The sequence below is a fragment of the Oncorhynchus masou genome, chromosome 1 (genome assembly GCF_036934945.1).
Source record: "Oncorhynchus masou masou isolate Uvic2021 chromosome 1, UVic_Omas_1.1, whole genome shotgun sequence".
Lineage (NCBI taxonomy): Eukaryota > Metazoa > Chordata > Actinopteri > Salmoniformes > Salmonidae > Oncorhynchus > Oncorhynchus masou.
This window is the reverse complement of record NC_088212.1, coordinates 47334870-47349929: the sequence shown is the minus strand read 5'-3', so window position 1 is coordinate 47349929 and position 15060 is coordinate 47334870. Positions and strand designations below refer to the sequence as shown.

At 40.4% G+C, this 15060-nt stretch overlaps 1 protein-coding gene across 19 annotated transcripts in view; it reads left to right on the top strand.

The window, feature by feature from the left end:
* The first annotated feature begins 1912 nt into the window (after positions 1–1912).
* camk2b1 (calcium/calmodulin-dependent protein kinase (CaM kinase) II beta 1) overlaps positions 1913–15060 on the top strand; it is an 88048-nt gene continuing 74900 nt past the window's right edge. For 11 of the 19 annotated variants that reach the window (XM_064973302.1, XM_064973258.1, XM_064973293.1 and 8 more), the window contains exons 1-2: positions 1916–2270; positions 13223–13317. In XM_064973302.1, the coding sequence (XP_064829374.1) occupies positions 2209–2270; positions 13223–13317 (157 nt within the window). In that variant the 5' untranslated portion in view covers positions 1916–2208. Of the gene's footprint in view, positions 2271–13222; positions 13318–15060 lie in introns of all 19 variants that reach the window. The other 8 variants (XM_064973230.1, XM_064973191.1, XM_064973199.1 and 5 more) reach the window with 2 other exon arrangements.

Here is a 15060-nt window from a genome sequence, read left to right as displayed (position 1 = left end):
CGGGGGTTTGAACTTACAACCTTGCAGTTACTAGTCCAACGCTCTAACCACTAGGCTACCCTGCCGTCCCAAGGTTAGCATTTGTGGGGGTGGGGGGTAATGATACTGTATTTGTGCGTCTAACTTTCTCACTCATTATTCACGATTCATTCAGAATGATCCGTAACCATGGTAGCATCCACATTAATGTAGACGTTTTTTTTTAGAAACATTCTTATTTACAATAAAAATGAATCAAATGACACAATACATTATTTACCATTTAATTCTAACACTTTTCTTTCATGTTAGCTTGAGACTCATATGGTGAGTGGAGGCTGGCTAACCACAGGAAAAACAACTTTATAAGGATTTGGTTAGTTTTCCCCCAAAGTTACCCAATTGGGGTTTTCCCCTGGATTGGAATGGACCATGTGGATCATACAAGTTGTCAAATATAGTAGAGTAGGAGGTTTTCTAAACTCTCTGGTTAAGCTCACTTTGGTTAGAAATGTGACAACAGAATGAAACTGTTCCAGTATTCTATCAAGTCAGACACACAGCCCTTGGACCACATCCTGTAACATGTGTGAAGGAAGTTATTTGACAGCAACATGATTTACTGTAAGTGTTGCACACCACAATCACCTGCAGGCTATCCATTGACTGTAACGACATATCTACAAAATGTTTTATGTGATATTATTTGTTTTAAAATGACTTCATAGCAGCATTACTGTATTATAGCATGCGTTATAAACTGGGTGGTTAGAGCCCTGAATGCTGATTGGCTGACAGCCGTGGTATATCAGACCGTATACCACAGGTATGACAAAACATTTATTTTTACTGCTCTAATTACGTTGGTAACCAGTTTATAATAGCAATAAGGCACCTTGGGGGTTTGTGGTATATGGCCAATATACCAATTCTAAGGGCTGTGTCCAGGCACTCGTAACAAATATTCAGATGAAATATATTGTGCTATTTATCACACACTACTTTGTGTCAAAGTTTAACAAGGACTCTCTCCTCACAAGTGTCATGATTAAAGATATGCTCAAGAGCCTCACATACAGTATATATCGTTTGGTTATTGTGCTGCCACAGAATTAATTGTGAGCAAGGCCTCAAAACAGCTTTATATACCAGAGCTGCGAGAAAGGTTCTATGTATTATTGAAACAATGTTGCGATTGTTTGTGAGAATGCCAACAGGTGTGGTTCCCGTGGGGGAAAGATTCTATTGGGGAAAGGTTCCTGTGGGGGTTGCCATGGAAGCCAAGAAGGTGTGTGTGTGTGTGTGTGTGTGTGTGTGTGTGTGTGTGTGTGTGTGTGTGTGTGTGTGTGTGTGTGTGTGTGTGTGTGTGTGTGTGTGTGTGTGTGTGTGTGTGTGTGTGTGTGTGTGTGTGTGTGTGTGTGTGTGTGTGTGTGTGTGTGTGTGTGTGTGTGGTCTGGGAGAGGAAGTGTGTCCATCTGATGAATGGGCATGTGCCTGAACTCAAATTTTATACAGTAATCTCACCCATTAATTTCTAGTGATCGGGTCATTTTTGACCGGGAACACCACAGGTGTACAAAGGTTAAATAAAATACACAAAATGTAATGAATATCATCAACTTTTATATTGTGTGTTCAGATGCCCTGTGTGGACAAAGTCATGGAACTTTATGACAATCATATTAAACGAACTACATTTTTCAGAGATAATTTATAATTCGACAGGAACACAGCAGGAGGGTTAACATAATATATGTATTAGGCTATTGTTTGTACTACATTGTCATTACGTTTTATATTTCAAGTGAAATCTACATTATGCGCCTTACGCAAAACACAAATAACCTCGGTCTTACATTTGTCCCTATTTGGAAGCACTGGCGCCGCGATTACGTTACCCAGGCACGCAGTTAAGCGCAGCGCCCAATCGAGGGCAGCGCTGAGCAGATCGAGCTATAGGGCTTTGAAGCGCTTCGCTTTGCACAGTCGAGTGAACTGGTGAGGAACGATACAGTACACTACAGTAGAAAAATAGTGGGGGAGACGAGAGTAAACAACCACCTTAGACGCACACAACCATAGCCTATCGGCTGCCGTATAAGGGTATCTTTGAGTCGCCTGCAGCGCAGAAAGAGCACTCGTATTTTGAGAAGAATTTGGCTACATACCGCGCAGGAGGATCATATCAAGCAAAGGAGCAGCCGTGAGAGAAGCACGAGATACGGAGACATGGCTGCGACAACCTGTACACGATTCACGGACGAATTTCAGCTATATGAAGAGCTGGGAAAGTAAGCCTGTTTGTTTTGGTAATTTGCAGTCGCTGACTTGTCGTTTGCGTGGGTGTGGATGCGGGTTTGTGTTGTTGCGGTGGTCTTTTTCGGGGTGACAGCGGCGCAAGGCAAGGGTGACAGCTCGTTCAAAATACGCTGTCTCTTTACACACAACACACACACACACACACACACACGCGATTCTTGTTCCCTGCGCTCTTAAAAATATTATTGCAATAGTTGGTCAATGCGTCTAAACAAAGCTCTCCATTGGCATTGGGTAATATTGCTTTGGTTTGCGAGCTCTCTCTCCCTGGCTCCCCCCTATCACCCTATCAGAAGGCAACAACCACAGGTAGCGGTCCGGGAGACTGACATTTTGAGCTGTATATAATGGGGCGGCTGTTTGGTGTCTTGCTGCGCTGCAACTTTCGAGCAAGCCCTCGCAGAGAAAAATGTGCAGTTTCATTGCTAATCTCATGCTATTTTACATATTTTGCCATGCGGTTTAGAGAAAATGTTGCAGTTTTAAAGCTGTAATTCGAAATTAATGTTTTTAAGCACTTAAATAAATAGCATGGACCAGAATGACATGCTCGTCCCACTACTAATGTTTCTGCAGGGACGTTTTCACCAAATTCAGACAACGATTTTGTAATTTATTTGCAGATAATTGTTGTTTGCAGCTCAAGTCCTAGCAGTATTAAAATCAGGGAGCGAACGTTTCTTTCACCGATGAGATTCGGTTCTTAACATTCACCTAAAAGAGGCCACCGGTTGAGATTGGCCGATTGAAAATGAATCTCAAATTAACTTTCATGTGTTTTTTTCACAACCCGAACCTCTGAGTTTGATGCATATTATGTCAGCAGCCCATTCATAGACACAAACTACCTTTAGCATCCATGGTATGTTCTTCCCGGGGGACTTTTGTTAACCTTCATACAACCGACTGGGGTCATTTTGACCACAGAGGTATATTAGTCATCATAGCCCAACAGTGGTTTATTAAATTGACTTTGTCAATCAACTTGTTTTTAATCAATTGAACATTCTAAATCATTGTTTAGTGTTTCTGTTAGGGCTGGGGAATATGGACAAAATATCTATAATTTTGATGGTATTTTATGTTTTTGAATACTAAAAGTTCTAAATATGCTTTCGGAGTATCCCCTGACCCTAATGTGGCAACACATAAATTATAAGTAATTTCAATGGGTCTTTTTCCATTTATACTGTTCAATCCAACTCCAAACCAAAAATCATTTTCAGCATTTTCATACATTTCTGCATTTCCTGCACTTTTACTATCATTTCCACACTGTACCATGCTGCATGATATGGGCAACAAATCTGTCACTCAAGAAGAGAGCAGCTGCTGGACTACGGAGTCACGCGTACTTTCTTTCTTTCTTGACGTTCCCTCTGCATGGTCAGATGGATGCAGCAATGTTGGTGACATGCTGATTTCCACAAGCGTTCTATAATTACACTATTAGTGTGTGTACTTTACTGTCTGCAAACGACTGTTTGCCTGTTTATTGCTAAAATGATTTGTGTTAGCCGCTAATGGTAATCTATAAAGTGCTCGTGACTCCGCGGTCCAGCAACGGCTCTCTTCTTGAGTGACAGGGTGCAGGGCTGGGCGAAGGTTAGCGGAATGCAACAGCAGGAGAGAGACGTAGAGATGTAGGAGAGAGAAGTAGTCAACAGAGTAATACTATACAAACAGATATTATATGTGCTGGAGTTGTGTATCACATTTAACAAACCAAACATTGAAATATCATCATAGAAAGTAAAGTAAAAACTCAAACTGGTCCGTTCATCTATACCAGTATTTAGTAAAATACAGTATACCGCCCAGCCCTAGTTTTGGTATCAAAATGAACCCCAGCCAAAAACACCCAATTCCACCTATTGCAATTTGATAGATAGGACCTTTTATTTGAATCTACACCTTCTTAATATTAAGTTGAACCCCCCCTTCTTTTACCCTCAGAACAGCATCAATTCGTCGGGGTATGGACTCTACAAGGTGTTGAAATCAATCCACAGGGATGCTGGCCCTTGTTGACTCCAGTGCTTCACACAGTTGTGTCAAGTTGGCTGGATGGATGTCCTTTGGGTGGTGGACATTCTTGATACATACGGGAAACTGTTGAGCGTGAAAACCCCAGCAGCATTTCAGTTCTTGACACACTTAAACTGGTGCGCCTGGCACCTACTACCATTCCCCATTCAAAGGCTTTCAAATATTTTGTCTTACCCATTCACCCTCTGAATGGCACACAAACACAATCCATGTGTCAATTGTCTCAAGGCTTAAAAATCCTTAAAATTCTCCTCCCCTTCATCTACACTGATTGAAGTGGATTTAACAAGTGACATCAATAAGGGATCATAGCTTTCACCTGGTCAGTCTGTCATGGAAAAATCTGTTGTTAATGTTTTGTATACTCAGTGTATGTTTTTCTCGAGTCATAATACCAGGTTGTCCAAACACTCTTAGCACCTTCTTTTCTATCTAGAACCCAAAAGGGTTATTTGGCTGTCCCCATAGGACAACCCCTTTGAGTAACTATTTTTGCTTAAAGGTTCTAAACATTCACCCTTTGCAGAGAGGGTTCTACATGGAACCAAAAACGGTTCTCTTATGGGGACAGCTGAAGAACCCTTTTCAAAAACATTTTGTGTGTACCACCATAGAGTGAAGGGAGACCTGTAACAGTGATTTCGACCAGATAAACAGATAATCTGCAGAGATATAGCTCTCCATGTACTCACCTAAGGTTGTACTTTTCTATACCACGATTCATATGGCTGTATTCAAAACCAAAATAACCTTATTTTAAGTGCATCTAAAAATCTGCCAATGGTGTATTACGTATGCCAATGTTGTAAAGGCTTGATAGAACTGCAATACAGAACACATATATGTTCTGAATCTACACCCAGAGCTGTATTGGTGTTTATGCTCTAAAAGGTAGTCTTTCTAGAGAAATGCTAAAGTATCTGAGACATAATATTAAGTTATCCATACTACCAGAGGGTGAAGGGGTACCTATTGGAGTGATTTTGACCAGATAGACAGATCACCTGCTTGTGTTCACCTTCATACAACCAACTGGGGTCATTTTGACCACAGAGGTATATTTGTCATCACAGCACCAACGGTGGTTTATTCAATTCTTCCTATTTTTCATGACTTTATCAATCAACTTGTTTTTAATCAATCAAACATTCTAAGCTTAGTTGCAGTCAAAACTGCTCATTAAAAGTCTGTCAGTGGTAAGGTTTTCTAGGTGTGAAGGAGAGTCGGACCAAAATGCGGCATGTAGATTGCGATCCATGTTTAATAAACTGAAGCAACACGAATCCAAATACAAACACTACAAAAACAATAAACGTATCAAAAACCGAACCAGCCTAATACTCGTGCAAACTAATACACACCGGACACTACGGAAATAAGGACAATAGGACAATCACCCACGAAACACTCAAAGAATATGGCTGCCTAAATATGGTTCCCAATCAGAGACAACGATAAACACCTGCCTCTGATTGAGAACCACTTCAGACAGCCATAGACTTATCTAGAACACCCCACTAAGCTACAATCCCAATACAAAACACACCACATACAAAAACCCATGCCACACCCTGGCCTGACCAAATAAATGAAGACAAACACAAAATACTTCGACCAGGGCGTGACAGTCAGTGGTATGAATACTTCACTGTAATTCAGAAACCAGCTACCCTCTATATGTACACATAGTGCAGTATTGGTGTGTATTCTCTGAAAATAGTTATTTTACAGAAAACGTTTTATAAATACCAGAATTCCTATAATATCCACCTTCTATATGTGAAACTTTTTATGCTATTTGTGTTGCTATACCATTTGGTTTGAAGGGACTGAGGATTTGGGCATGGTGTTTTAAGCATCCTACCATAGGCTCTACCATTCCTATTGTTTCACTAGCAGCGACGCTAATTCTGACTATGGGGTAAGTAAATAAAGAAAACTAAGCTATATTTTTGGTCATAGTCTTTTAGGATCAATGGATGAAATGTTGACGCACCGGCACTTTAAATGGCAATCGTTTTTACCACATAAATATGACAATGTATATTTAGGACCCCTTTAGGTATAAATATATATATACAATTATTTTATTAAGATATTGAATTTGGCCTTTACTACCAATTCCCATAGAAACACATTGAATATCACATTCATAAATGGCATATTTTTTTTATTTTTAAATAAGGTTTTGAAGTATCTATATTCCACAATTCCACAAGAGCATCCACCGGAATCGACAAGAATACACAGAATACTAGGGCTGGGTGCTAACATACAAACACAGAGCACAGAACTGAGGGAAACTAAGGGTTTAAATACAATCGGGGGGAAACGAGGCACAGGTGCAAATAATAATGGGGAACAAGGAAAAAACTTTTCATCCATAAGGTCAAAAAGCACAATGGGGGCATCTAGTGACCAAAACCCGGAACAACCCTGGCCAAATCCTGACAGGTTTAGCCTGAAGCTCACGTTCTAGGGCACGCACAGAGAATATCTTTGCAGTTCTGGAAACGTCAGAGTGTTTTCCTTCCAAAGCTATCAATTATATGCATAGTCGAGCATCTTTTTGTGACAAAATATCTTGTTTAAAACGGGAACGTTTTTCATCCAAAAATGAAATAGCGCCCCCAGAGTTTCAAGAGGTTAAGGCCTACCTTCAAACTCAGTGCCTCTTTGCTTTTTATCATGGGAAAATCAAAAGAAATCAGCCAATACCTCAGAGAAAAATATTGTAGACCTCCACAAGTCTGATTCATCCTTGGGAGCAATTTCCAAATGCCTGAAGGTACCACGTTCATCTGTACAAACAATAGTACGCAAGTATAAACACCATGGGACCACGCAGCCGTCATACCACTCAGGAAGGAGACACGTTCTGTCTCCTAGAGATGAATGTACTTTGGTGCGAGAAGTGCAAATCAATCCCAGAAAAACAGCAAAGGACCTTGTGAAGATGCTGGAGGAAACAGGTACAAAAGTATCTCTATCCACAGTAAAACGAGTCCTATATTGACGCAACCTGAAAGGCCGCTCAACAAGGAAGTAGCCACTGCTCCAAAACCGCCATAAAAAGCCAGATTACGGTTTGCATCTGCACATGGGGACAAAGATTGTACTTTTTGGAGAAATGTCTGATGAAACAAAAATATAATTGTTTGGCCATAATGACCATCGTTTTGTTTGGAGGAAAAAAGGGGGAGGCTTGCAAGCCGAAGATCACCATCCCAGCCATGAAGCACGGGGGTTGCAGTATCATGTTATGGGGGTGCTTTGCTGCAGGAGGGACTGGTGCACTTCACAAAATAATTACATCATGAGGATGGAAAATTATGTGCATATATTGAAGCAACATCTCAAGACATCAGTCAAGAAGTTAAATCTTGGTCACAAATGCGTCTTCCAAATGGACAATGACCCCATGCATACTTCCAAAATTGACAACAAGTCAAGGTATTGGAGTGGCCATCACAAAGCCCTGACCTCAATCTCAGGGAAAATTTGTGGGCAAAACTGAAAAAGAATGTGCGAGCAAGGAGACCTACAAACCTGATTCCGTTACACCAGCTCTGTCAGGAGGAATGGGCCAAAATTCATCCAACTTATTGTGGGAAGCTTATGAAAGGCTACGCAAAATCTTTGACCCAAGTTATACAATTTAAAGGCAATGCTACCAAATACTAATTGAGTGTATGTAAACTTCTGACCCACTGGGAATGTGATGAAAGAAATAAAAGCTGAAATAAATCATTCTCTCTACTATTATTCTGACATTTCACATTCTTAAAATGAAGTGGTGATCCTAACTGACCTAAGACAGGGAATTTTTACTTGGATTAAATGTCAGGAATTGTGAATAGGTGTATGTAAATGTCCGACTTCAACTGTATGTAACTTCCCAACTATTATTTAATAAACGCATGTTTGTGATTTACATTTTTTTTTTCTTAATATTTCTTTAAGTATCACTTGTACAATTTAAACTAACATAATGTCAACCTGATAAAATTACCATTAGGCCTCTAACAGGGTTGACAATAAGAGGGTTGAGGTTTTAGGTGAAGATCGGCCATTACTCATGTGGTGAAGAGCATGTGACCACATGGTGTTCATCAAATTAGGAATTATTTATATGTTTTAGGGCTGGGCAATATGGCAAATAAATTATCACGATATCTATATATTTCCATTCGATAATTATCACGATATTAATCAAATAATGTTTAAAAGGTGTATGTCTTCTTCAAACTCAAGAATGCCTGAACAAACCGTGGTTAGAGCGTTGGGCCAGTAACCGAAAGGTTGCTAGATCGAATGCCTAAGCTGACCAGGTAAAAAGGTAAAAATCTGTTGTTCTACCGTCATTGTAAATAATAATTTGTTCTTAACTGACTTGCCTAGTTAAATAAAGGTACATTTTTTTTAATTATGTGAGCTACACATACATTTATATTTGAAGGAAAATTGTTCCATGTTTGCGGCCAGGGAGCACGTACCTGGGGTCAATTAAATTGATACGCCTCTTGAAACCTTCCTTTTCGACTGTGCTAATTGGTAGCATGTCCTTAGCAATGCAATGCATAATAGCATTTGTGATGTCTTTGTCTTCTCTGTGTTTGCTTGTAGTGCATAAACGTTGACTGCTTCAGGCAAACATCCCTAGATTGGCTGGTGCTTGAGGGACGTCTTCAATACCATGGCACAAACTCAAACTTCCTCCATGTTCCAAAGAGTGATTTTGCTTCAGATGTTGAAATAGGTTTGTCGTATTACCAGACTTTGTAGCCAGCCGTCTACGGCACAATTTGCACCGAACATTGCTCTGCTTTTTGACGGACTTCAAAAAGCCAAACCACTTCCAAATGACTGAAACAGTTTAACCTTTTTATCAATAATTTCTTCGTTGGAAGCTGCTCCTTCTCCATGGCTATCACTGCCACTGTTTTCGCCTACATCACTCATTTTTCGTGATTAATAGTGGCTACTCCATCACTCGAGGTGCTAAGTGGTCTTAGTGGGCTTATACCTCTCCACTTGCATATTGTCACTTCTCCACACATTCCTGCTGCGTCAGAGGTCAAATGGACTGCTGTACCTAATTATTCTATATCGCATTATCGAAAATGATTCTAAATGTTTTTATATCGTTATTGAGGGAAGTAATTACCTCAATAATTATTGATATTGATTTTACCGCCCAGCCCTAGTTGATGTGTTTGACCAACACAGTCAAAGATGATTAAAAAACATGTAATAGAACAAAAAAAGATAACTTAATTTTCCACCATACTGTTCAGAAGACCCAAATTATGTAACCTGCTGTGAATAATTTCTCTTGTGAGAATGGTATGTTGTTTTAAAGGGGTAAAATGTTTGCGCTAATCACATGAATACAAATAATAATCTTCTGAAATTACTTTGTCGAAACAGCAAAATCACTGGGCCTTTACAATGATGGGGAAATTTAGTAATCTTTGGATTCATTTGACTGAACTCTTCCTAAAAGTGACACAGGGTTGACAGAGGGACATGTCAAAATGCTGAATTTTGGCACTTTATCAACCCTTTAATTAAATAACAAATCTGATTTATTGAATTCTCCATGTGGACTATATTGAAGTGCACTTAATTTAGTATAACAGATTTTTAATATTGGCACATCATTTCTACTTGAGTTTTGACTGTAGTGTTGCTTTTAATTCAATCCCTTTTTGACAGCATCCCCTTTTGATTTGAACTAAACCTTCCATACATATTAGAAGTGCTGAGAAAGTGACATTTTGGACCTGAATGCCAAAACATTCAGTTCACCCATTTTGCATACCTCCCCATATCATGAGACATCCAATGTCTTCATCACTGGAAAAGATAAACGGTTGAGGTTGATATTTTTTTCAAAGCTTACAAACAGGGTGTCAAACTATTAAAAAATAGAAGAAAAAAATAACATTCACGTCCATTATCTTATAGCTTTCTAACTGTCTTATGGAATAGGCTACATAGGCCTATTCTGTTTCTCTCTGTGGTGGGTTTAAGCCTCCCAAAAAGAGACCTGGCCGAGTGTGAACTTTCCAGGCGCAGTTGTTGTTGGTTGTGGTGTCTGTGAGTCTCAAGTTGTGTGTGTGTGTGTGTGTGTGTGTGTGTGTGTGTGTGTGTGTGTGTGTGTGTGTGTGTGTGTGTGTGTGTGTGTGTGTGTGTGTGTGTGTGTGTGTGTGTGTGTGTGTGTGTGTGTGTGTGTGTGTGTGTGAAAAATGAAAAAGAGTAAAACGTGTGTATTTCAGTGTGTGAGTGTGTCTCTGTGTGTCTCTCTCCATTATATGTAGGGTGTGTGTGTGTGCTCGTCCATGTGTCTCTACCAGGCCCCATTACGTGCACTGAGTGTGTAGCTTTCTGATTTCCCAGCAGCCTTCAGTCATTCCAGCTATGCGGGGCGAGGTGTGAGTGGCCCAGAAGAGGAGGGGAAAGGCCACACGGCCCCCCTCCCCCTCCACCCCTCCATGCCCCAGTCGGCTGACAAGATAAATCACTTTAACGTCTCTTCAGAGAGATACAGGAAAAATTAAAGAGCACTGTGTTAAGATATTGACTCTGGTAGCTGGGAGCTCTGCCTAGCCCACCTGCACACACAAACCAGCTGTGCTCAAGGCAGGGAAGACATGCAAGGAGTGTGGGCTTCACTCGGTCCTCCTTATGGATGTGTTGTTGAATTGTTTGTTGAAATATGTGACAACATGAATGTGTGTATGTGTGTGTCTGTGAAAGTGTTTCTTCATTTCTGAATAGCTGAAGTTTAACCCTGGCTTTCCCTTTTCCAACTGTGTAATATTTTCCAAACGGTGTAATATCAGTGATCACGTCAAGCACGCCCCCCATTCTCATCGACGGGGCTGCAGTGGAGCAGGTTGAGAGCTTCAAGTTCCTTGGTGTCCACATCACCAATTAACTAACATGGCCCATGCAGACCAAGACAGTCGAGAAGAGGGCACAACAAAACCTATTCCCCCTCAGGAGACTGAAAAGATTTGGCATGGGTCCTCAGATCCTCAAAAAGTTCTACAGCTGCACCATCAAGAGCATCTTGACTGGTTGCATCACTGCCTGGTATGGCACGACAGAGGGTAGTGCGTACGGCCCAGTACATCACTGGGGCCAAGCTTCCTTCCTTCCTGCCATCCAGGACCTCTATACGGTGTCAGAGGAAGGCCCTAAAAATGGTAAAAAACGCCAGCCACCCTAGTCATAAACTGTCCTCTCTGCTACCGCACAGCAAGTGGTACCTGAGCACCAAGTCTAGGTGCAAGAGGCTTCTAAACAGCTTCTACCCTCAAGCCATAAGACTCCTGAACATCTGATCAAATGGCTACCCAGACTATTTGCATTGCCCCCCCTCTCCCCTCTTTTACACTGCTGCTATTCTCTGTTGTTATCATCTCTCTCTCTCTCTCTCTCTCTCTCTCTCTCTCTCTCTCTCTCTCTCTCTTTTATATATATATATTTATATGACGTTATGAGAGGTCATAAATACCTGGTAGAAACTGCCATGCAGTATTGAGAGAGTCTACCAGAACAAAGAGAGACTTGGCCAAACTCCTAATCCCCAAAATGGGAGAATTAAACAATATTTCCACTTCTGAGAATGTGGGAATGGTCCGTGGAAAGTTAAGGGACAGTTATGATGAGTGTGTTTCATTTGGTGATCTCATGAAGGACAGGTGTCAGGTTTACATCTAAATATTGTGAAACATATCTGATTAAACATGAAACTATTTGTGAAAAGATGTAATGTGATATTCACCTTCTAAATGAGAGTATGGATTTTCATATAAAGATTAACTAGTCAGTGGCCACACCCCTGTGAGCCCAGACATCACATTAGCGTCATAGAACCACACCTTCTTCGACCGAGGATAAAACCCACTCCTGAAGAAATTCGCACCAGACTAGAAAACATGCAGCTGACGCGACATGTTGAAATAGTTGGCACTACAACTCTACCAAAGGACAAGACCATACCACGTGGAGCTTTGGCTACACGACTGGAAATGGTTCATCTCTGAGTCTATAGATCACTACAGAATAAGAGAATCTTAGATGTATAATTACTAGTCTGCAGCTAGACATTACGTATGTCTAGAACGAGAATAGAGACAACAGATGAAGCATCTATTCTATGAGAACATTTCTGAATGGTACTCTGAAGCATCCATTCTAACCACCTACAACCATGAAAGACATTGTTTCTTCTGGGAAAGTTCACCAGAGACTGATGAACCCTACAGGACAATCGAGGATTTCAACAGAGAAGACAACAACGACGGGCGTAAATATATATACATTGTAATTATTCTCGAATGAGCGGCCGTTCATGTACAAAGGATTAGCATTTCAATAAATATAATTATAAACTGTGTAGTGAATCCATTTTGTTTTTCCCGCTCTTTCTCAGTCCCCACCCATTTCCTTTGACTACCAAGCCGTCATATCGGCTTAGCCCACTACAGGTTTTCCTATCATTGTTAGTAAACAGTAACTACTGTTTGTTTGTGATGCATTTGTGATTATTTAGTTAATTAGTAAACAAATAATTGTGCCAATTTGTATATTGCTGATTCATTATGGAAACTAGGATTCGTGCAGATAACCAAGAATTTTACTACATTTGGAATGAGACTGAGGTAAAGATTAATAATAATTAATAGAAGACTGTACTCGATAAGATATAAAAAAATATCTGAAGAGTCGATTCGGGAAATAGAGACTATAAAAACTTTATGTGGTGCCCCGACTTCCTAGTTAATAAAAGTTTACATGATTAGCTTAATCTAATCATAATATGTCTGACCGGATGTTCTGTTCCTTTTCTCTTTGTTTACAGGGGAGCCTTTTCAGTGGTGCGCAGATGTGTCAAGCTGTGTACTGGACAGGAATATGCCGCCAAAATAATCAACACCAAAAAGCTATCTGCAAGAGGTAAGCAATTTTAAGCTCTGTGCTATCTTTTTTAATGTTTGCATTTAGGTTGCACTGTTGTATCCTACTATCCATGAACCATCTGAATAGGCCATGATCCAGGGTTGGTCAACCTTGGGGGACCCCTATTATTAATACTATTTACAAACACCTTATATTCATCAGCATTAAAAAGACGTATCGTACAGTATACTGTATATTGTCATGGAAAAGCAATGGCCTGTATTTCCCACTCGTATTTGCCACTCGTCGTAATGTTAATCAGTATCACACGTGTTGGGTAACTGTTTTAGAAAAAGCCAAGGCCAAATGCCATGGCCATGAGATCCACTCAGGGCCTCTAGGTCCACAATGACTGCAGGGTGTGTTTCATGCCTCCAGCTGCACAGTGTAAATCTCCTGCTGCCCTCTCTGCCTCGTAACTGGAGCCCTAAGGCGGCTCTGCCCTGCCAGGTGTCAGCAGACCCGGGTTCAAATACTATTTGAAATCTTTCAAATACTTTTAGCATTTGCGTGAGCCTGCCTTTGGTGCCAGATGGAGTTTGCAGTGTTCTTCTACAGCTATTTAATTGGTTAATTGGTTCCAAACTCAATCAAGCACAGCTCAAGTATATGAATTGATTTCAAATAGTATTTGAACCCAGGTCTGACAGCCAGACAGATGAGGGCTACTTGTTATTGTGGTGAACAAACATTTCAACAGGTTTTAGTGGAGGGGATCCTCCTGGAACTTGAAGAGGACGGTGTTAGCTCTCTCTCTCTCTTTGTTTGGTGCCAACTGTCAGACTAGTTTTAGAATGACACAACAGGGACTTGAATCTGGGTCGTTGGGGTCAATTCCACTTTTGACTTTGGGAATTAAAATGGCTGACCCCCACTCAGCTTGACACTTTTTTGTCCATTTTAAATGGTTGTGTTGCCTCAGGATGATCAGATGTCATAGATCTATTTTGATACAAATTATTTAGTTTGATTTGGAATCTTTTTGGTATTCATTTCCAGGTTGTTGTCTATACAGTAGCTGAATTGAAGAAACAAGGACTAGTTTATCGCCAATCATTTTAGGCAACAGTTTGTTTTGAAGGCTCTGGCTGTCTGTCCTTCCTCGTAGTGGGCCCGGGGTCTAGGGACACATTAGTGAATGTAATGACATTACTGCCATGACCAGATTATCCTGCCTACATTACCATAAGGCCCCGGCTAACACTAGTCACGCAGATTGACTTGATGAGACTGTTACACACCAGAAGTTTTAATCAGGGCAGAGAAAAAGGGGGAGAGAGAGAAAGTCAAAACAGCAGGTCCAGGCTATGTTTCAACTTGTCAACTTGTCAAAGGAGTAGATAAGAATTTGTAAATAAGAATTTGTTCTTAACTGATTCCATATCTGTTATTTCATAGTTGTGATGTCTTCACTATTATTCTACAATGTAGAAAATAGTAAAAATATAGAACAATCCTGGAATGAGTAGGTATGTCCAAACTTTTGACTGGTACTTGCTGGAATGGAAAATATGGCGCTGTACAACGTGACGGTCGGCTGTACAATACTGGGCTATTTAGCTAAAGAATCCCTGCAGGACACGATGAAGGAGTAGGATGTCCTTGTAATAAGAATTTGTTCTTAAAGGCATCGTCAACTTAGTGTATGTTAACTTCTGACCCACTGGAATTGTGATACAGTGAATTATAAATGAAATAATCTGTCTGTAAACAATTGTTGGAAAAATTACTTGTGTCATG